The sequence below is a fragment of the Danio rerio genome, chromosome 1 (genome assembly GCF_052040795.2).
Source record: "Danio rerio strain M-AB ecotype USA chromosome 1, GRCz13ab, whole genome shotgun sequence".
Classification (NCBI taxonomy): Eukaryota; Metazoa; Chordata; class Actinopteri; order Cypriniformes; family Danionidae; genus Danio; species Danio rerio.
The window spans coordinates 48,043,243-48,050,256 of record NC_141021.1 but is presented as its reverse complement, the minus strand read 5'-3'; the positions used below and the strand labels follow the sequence as shown (position 1 = coordinate 48,050,256).

General features: G+C 36.5%; 1 protein-coding gene across 2 annotated transcripts; it reads right to left on the bottom strand.

Annotated features, from left to right (window-relative positions):
* Nucleotides 1-1,246: 1,246 nt before the first annotated feature.
* On the bottom strand, nucleotides 1,247-6,675 carry trappc5 (trafficking protein particle complex subunit 5). 2 transcript variants are annotated; one of them, XM_087235520.1, is made up of 3 exons: nucleotides 6,450-6,675; nucleotides 6,056-6,382; nucleotides 1,247-2,060 (listed from the first exon to the last, which is right to left on the bottom strand). In XM_087235520.1, the coding sequence occupies exons 2-3, from the start codon at nucleotides 6,323-6,325 to the stop codon at nucleotides 1,764-1,766; spliced, it is 567 nt and encodes a 188-aa protein (XP_087091646.1). In that variant the 5' UTR covers nucleotides 6,326-6,382; nucleotides 6,450-6,675; the 3' UTR covers nucleotides 1,247-1,763.
* Nucleotides 6,676-7,014: the final 339 nt, after the last annotated feature.

Genomic DNA, 7,014 nt, shown 5'->3' with positions numbered 1-7,014 from the left:
CTGTACATTATTTCTGTTAAGTGACAAAACTTTTGTCTGAGCAAAGTCAGACCTTACTGCCCTAATTAAATCATTAAAAATCAAGGCATAATCAGATTTTATTTGGGTAAAATAAGCGTAATCTAGAGGCCTTTGCCTTTCATATAAGCCACTTCTGATACCAAATAGTCAACTAGAAGTCAAGTAATTATTTGTTGTTTCTAAAACTTGGATAAGCAACAAGACTTTTGTCAGGTAATACATATTGTTTAGTTTGCTCAAAACCCCTTTTGCATCATAGACTAACATACGTAACTAATATAGTTAGTAAATTAACTGTGTTATATAACTTTAGCCATTATTTCTTGCTCCTGACATTTTGCTCAGTTTCATCTCAGAATTAGTGTGAAGGTAAACTCATGACTAAATTGAGAAATGGATGATGATCTTTACAACATGACTCCATTTCCAAGAACATCAAGTCACAAGAACTACCAAAAGTCGTACACTTGTTTACACACTACTGCAAAATCCAGTTCCTGACACATTTCCACACCATTCACTCATTGTTGCAGTAAAACTCTTGCAATCTAGTATTAGAGGCTGTGGTCATCAAAACATTTTGTGAGAGTATCTTATTAATAATAATATTAATAATCAGTGCATTAAAGTTTTAACAATTACAGTAATTGTTAAACAATTATAGTTTAAAAATTATAGTTTTATAATTAGTTTATATTTATTATCTGTTTATTGTCCTGTCTCTGTAATTCTGTTGCACTGTAGAAGCTCTGTCACGAAAACAAATTCCTCATATGTATGATTATATCTGGCAATAAAGCTCTTTTTGATGTGATTTTGATATACACTACCTGACAAAAGTCTTGTCCCTATCTATGTTTTAGAAACAACAAATAATAACTTGACTTCAAGTTGATCATTTGGTATCAGAAGTGGCTTATATGATCTTAGATGGTGCAGATCTCTCGCACGCACCCATACTTAATGTAACCCCAAACCATGATTTTTCCTTCTCGAAACTTGACTGATTTCTGTTCAATCTTGGGTCCATGCTGGTCTTCTGCAGTATTTGTGATGATTGGGATGAAGTTCATCAGATGATTCATCAGAAAAATTTACTTTCTGCCACTTTTCAACAAGAAGTTATTATTTGTTGCTCTTACAACTGGGATCGATGACAAGACCTTTGTCAGGTAGTGTAGTATTTGGCCAGAAACTATGGTTGGATGAATCATTTCTGAGACAGTTTTAACCTTCAGTTTACTAAGACTTTATTATATTTTGATTTTAAGATGAAAAAGAAACTTATAGAACATATGAAAAAATGAAACATATACACATAAATACAATCATCCTTGAGAATACAATGATTATAACTTCTCAGCTACTACACTTGAGTTTATGAATCTTTTCTAGTGCAGAAACACAAAGTTTTTTGTTTGCCATATTACACATTTCCACAGTTTGAAACATACTGGAGAAGTTAAAGGTGTTTTGAGTAATTTGTTACTCCATTGATACTTGAATTGAGATACAAATGTAATAAATTCAATATGGACTTCCGTTTTATTACAAATAATTCATGTATTGTTATAGTAAATAAACTAATTTCATCCTTCACTGCATTAGTGTATCAGTAAAACACATCATTTTACACTGGATGAAGTGAATGCTGCAGTGAATTTGTAATTAAAAGAAAATGGGGAAAACACTATAAACTCAATCTGACTCCATACTCAAGAGCAAAAATAAACAAAAGAAATCTATCTGCCATCAAGAGCTTTGTCACGAGCGATGACTGACTCATCAAACTTGATCATCAGTGTGGTTCCCTTATGCCAGTGGACAGTGACTTTGGCCGGGAAGCCGCTGTGGGTTAAAATAGCCTCCACAATGCCACCGGTGAAGGCTGCGCAGTTTAAAGTGCTATTTTCTTTAGGTACTGAAATGTAAGCGTTGATCAATGGCTCCTTCTCAATGATGTAGTACGTTTTGTCATCGTCGTTGGCTTGTTCTAGTTTGTCTGCCTCCTTGCCGAACAAAGCTTTCCATACATTCACCTATAAAAAAGAAGATAAAAACAAGATCGTTAAAACTACAGGCCTTTAAATTTAAAGGGATAGTTCGCCCAAAAATGATTAGGTTCCTCTAACATAACTAGAGATATACACTAACCGGCCACTTTATTAGGTACATGTCCAACTGCTCGTTAACGCAAATTTCTAATCAGCCAATCACATGGCAGCAATGCATTTAGGTATGTTGACATTGTCAAGACGATCTGCTGCAGTTCAAACTGAACATAAGAATTGGGAAGAAAGGTGATTTAAGTGACTTTGAATGTGGCATGGGTGTTGGTGTCAGACGGGCTGGTCTGAGTATTTCAGAAACTGGTATATTCACGCACAAGCATCTCTAGGGTTTACAGAGAATGGCCATGAATGAAAAAGAGAAAATATCCATTAAGCGGCAGTTCTGTGAGTGCAAGTGTCTTGTTGATGGCAGAGGTCAGAGGAGAATGGCCAGACTGGTCTGAGCTGATAGAAAGGCTACAGTAACTCAAATAACCACTTGGTACAACCGAGGTATGCAGGAAAGAATCTCTGAACACACAACACGTTCAACCTTGAGGCAGATGGGCTACAGCAGCAGAAGACCAAACCAGGTGCCACTTCTATAGTCTAAAAACTGGAAACTACCATGTCATAAAGCGTGAATCATCTCAGACCGGTTTCCTGAACATGACTATGAGTTCACTGTTTTCAAATGGCCTCCACAGTCACAAAATCTCAATCCAATAGAGCACCTTTGGGATGTGGTGGAAGGGGAGATTCGCATCATGGATGTGCAGCTGACAAATCATGTCAATATAGACCAAAATGTCTGAGGACTATTTCCAGTACCTTGTTGAATCAGCAGCTCTGAAAGCAAAAGGGGGGCCAACACGGTTCCAGTAAGGTGTAGCTAATAAAGTGGCCGGTGAGTGTTTTCAGCTTAAAAAAATAGTGATATGTGATGGTTTATAAAGTAAACCGTTAAAAAATTATAAATAAAATCATATATTTATATATAATGAAAAACATGCTTCTTTTACAGTCCTCAATGAGAGCCACATGTATTAATTTTGCCTATATATATGCTCTTTTCGACTTTCAAAGCACAGTTGAGTTGAATCATATGTATATTTAGGGACCTTGTTTCAGCCAAAATGCTTTGATGTTCTACCAAAGGAACAAATTCATCTACATCTTTACCGGATAAGAAGCATTAAGGGTTAGTTCACCCAAAAATGAAAATTCTGTTATAAATTACTGTTGTTCCCAAACTTTGAGAGTTTCATTCATCTTTGAAACGCAATAGGGTATATGCGGAAGGACTTTTAATTTGTTTATTGTTAATTTGCTTCTGGCAAACTGTATTCTACTACAAAAGCGGAGCATTTAGGGTCTGTTTTTTTTAAATCAGCTATTTCCACTGCCTGATAGATATCTGATATAAAATGGTTCTCATATTGTACAAGAAGCACTGCATACCTGCCATGTCTTTAAAATATGAGCATTTATTTTACCCCAGTATATTCAACAGAGTTTCTGCACTAGCCTGTCGATCCTGACAGGTACGAGTAAATGGCTTTTTGTCTTGTTTTACGCTGGAGCAACTAAATGAATGGCAAAGTCTATTTAACTGATTGTACTTTAATGACATAACAACATCAATGCTGTAAAGGAAACCGTATACAATGGAAAAAAAGTCACATTAACCATTCACCGAAGTTTATCGGTATAGGAAGAAACACTAGCTCTGCATATACCCTATTTAAGATATTTTAGATGAGAGCTCCCTCATCCTCCAGAGACAGCAAGACATTCAAGGTTCCAAAAATTTGGCAATACATTCATTTTGACTTCAGTGCTTCAACTATAATCATACGAAGCGCCAAGAACACTTCTGTGCATCAAACACTGTAAAAGTAACTTCTGAGTCAGATAAGGATGTATGTTAACCCTAATGGCAACACATTGGATTGTCCGTAGTAAACGCACACCCTCACATGACACGGGAGAGCAGACAAAAGCAAATATTTTACAGGTTTTTTTGAAGCACAAACGTGTTCTTGGAGTTACATATGATAAGAGTTGAACCACTGAATTCAGATGGAATGTTCTGACAGATTTTGGTTCCTTTATTGGACTTTGAACGTCTCGGGATGTTGCGGTCTATGAAGGGTCAGTGAGCTTTAAATTCTTTACTTGTGTTCAGGAGATGAACAAAGGTCTCAGGGCATTGGAACGAAAGGGGGCGAGTAACTAATAGCAGAACTTAATCTTTTGCGCAAACTCACCTTTAACAGCAAATGTACAGTTTTGAGGTGAAACATCACCTAAAAGTCCCATGAGGTGTTTTGAAATGTGCATTTTTTATTGGATGTTTGCCGTAATCTCAACTGACACATGAAGAGAGAGGGTGAGACCAGAGCCAGAGAGGTAGAGAGAAAGAGAGTTGCGACAATTCTATCGACTCCATTCATGGAGCCTCTCAATAGTTCCTGGAAGTTGACACTTACAGCTACTGCTAAAGACAACTGGTTTTTCACTTTTGAAAGGTATGCATTTTCTGAAAATATAACTGTGTATGTTTTAATGTTATCTAACATCGTTTAAATGAATGGCGAAGCAGATCCTGGAACTATTTGCGCCTACATGAACATTTTGAACAACATTTTGAACTTCCATTGTCACAACTCTGGCTGTTTCTCATTTCTAAGAACGCAGAGAACGAACTTCCGTTAATACGAATACAACAAAAACAATGGTGTGCTTGGTTTTAACATAACTTTATTATTTCAAAAGTTATTTACAAGCCTCCTCACATAAACTAATGTGCCATAAATAGGACATTAATATCACCAACCATTCTCATTTTATTAAGGTGTATCCGGGGGGTTGGTCCCTTGTTAGGTTATTATGGTATCCCTTATTTTCACATCCCAATGCTGACAGGTATGATTATGTGTTTTTTAGGACACTTACAAAAAACGTGTTTTGTGATTACTTAAGATGTATATCGGGGCTCTAGAACTGCCAGTTTCAGACTGTTGAATTATATTTTTCCAAGCATTGATTGGCGCGATTATGCATTCAAAATGTTATGAACCCATAGATCTATACATTAGATGTCGCCTACCCTGCTGTTGTCTATTGGAAAAAATGTGTCAATGGAGCCGCCATTTTAGTACAGGGTAGCGCTCCTTTGAAATAAATGCGGGATCAAGCTACAGTGGAGGACTGTGGCAATCCATAGCCAGAGATATACACATATATCTATGATCGGGCGTTTTCCCGGAGGTCAGTAGTTTTTTTTTTATTACTAGAATTATTATTTTACATCTTTATAATTTTACACTTTTCTACATTAACGGATAAGTGATTGGGCATACCTGACAAAAAGCTTGTGTTTGTGTGCATGGAATGTACTATCCACCCTTCCTGTTAAATTTGATCTAATCCCTGTCCTGAAACACACCTCCTCTCCTGCTTTCACTTCTCATTCTGACGGAGAGAGCGATTCGTTTGTGAATGACTCTCCGTTATGAACGACTCCTTCACTAGCAGACAATAATACAAGTTTCTGGCAGCGCAGCATCTCGTTGTCATATTTCTTTTGCATTGTTTGCTGATTTTATTCAACAGAACTAGCATAAGCAGAGTGTTTAGTAGTGAGTTGGTGCTGCTTTGCCGCATGGTGAATGCAGTAAGTAGTTACACTGTCTTGACTAGTGTTACTGAATGACTTTTGTCCAGGGAGCACTGTACAAATGTGCCGGCGATATTGACGCATGCTCAGGGTCGTGTATATTATATTTACGTTATACATTTTTAATCATTAATATTTAAGATATAGATCAGAGAAAGCTAAATATATATATATATATATATATATATATATATATATATATATATATATATATATATATATATATATATATATATATAATTTTGACGTCGTTCAGGGAGAACAACAGACAATCTGTCAACAATTTACAAAGATATAATACCTTAATGAAGAGAAGTATGTTTAATACTTTGGTTTCCCTCTTCCCGTTTTTCTCCCTCATCACAAGCACATCCAGCAGGCTGGCTCCGACACCTTGGCCCATGTCTGCTAGTCGGGCCTGGAGCTCGGACACGGAGTAGACTCGGCTCTGGCAGTACTGCACCATCTCGGAGAACAGCAGGGCGAACGCACTCACGCTCACCTCCGTCTTCGGCCGCGTCAGGGAGCGCTCCAGGATCGCCGATTTGCCTCGCGTGAAGCGGACCTCCATTCCGTGCACTCCAGATACGAATCACAATCTGAATTCAAGAATGAAGGTGCCTGAGACCTGTAATACAAACATAGCTTTGACTTTTAATTAGTATATTATTGTTTTCAGAAAACAGTGTACAAACCTGAACCGTCAGTCCACCCAGAGAGCCATTCATTAAGCTTATCGTGTCGTTGCATTATGGGGTTCTGTCAATATACTTATACGTGCTTACTATTATTAGCTTAACGTGTAACATTCTGTATGGAAATCATATGATGTGATGCAGCAGGTATGGTAGCAATAACACATTACATTACCGATTAAAGCATAACGTTACCTGATGTTTTGGGTTTCAGTTCCGGATGCGTGAAGCCACGATTAGTAAACCCACACTTTAGCCTAGCGACAACATATTTTTCAATATAAAAGTCTTGTATGAAAGTTTAAAAATAACGTTTCATGCTTATTTTGAATTAGTTGATGCAATTAATTAACATAAATATAATTTTTAGATTAATGAATTACCATTTAAAATAATAATAATAATGATAATATTTTATTATTATAATAATGTCATTAATTAATAATTGTATTATTAATGTTTGGTAACTTCATTGTAAGTTCATTGATAGATCAAGTTAGTTCAGATTCATAAACAGCCTTAACATATGCAGGGGCGGTTTTACCAATAAGCAAGTTAAGCGGCT

Bases quoted from the DNA above. Each gene is read 5' to 3' on its own strand.
- trappc5 (XM_087235520.1), bottom strand. From the start codon at position 6,325: ATGGAGGTCCGCTTCACGCGAGGCAAATCGGCGATCCTGGAGCGCTCC. The intron at 2,061-6,055 runs GTATTATATCTT...TCTTTTTTATAG, and splicing joins ACATACTTCTCTTCATTAAG to GTGAATGTATGGAAAGCTTT.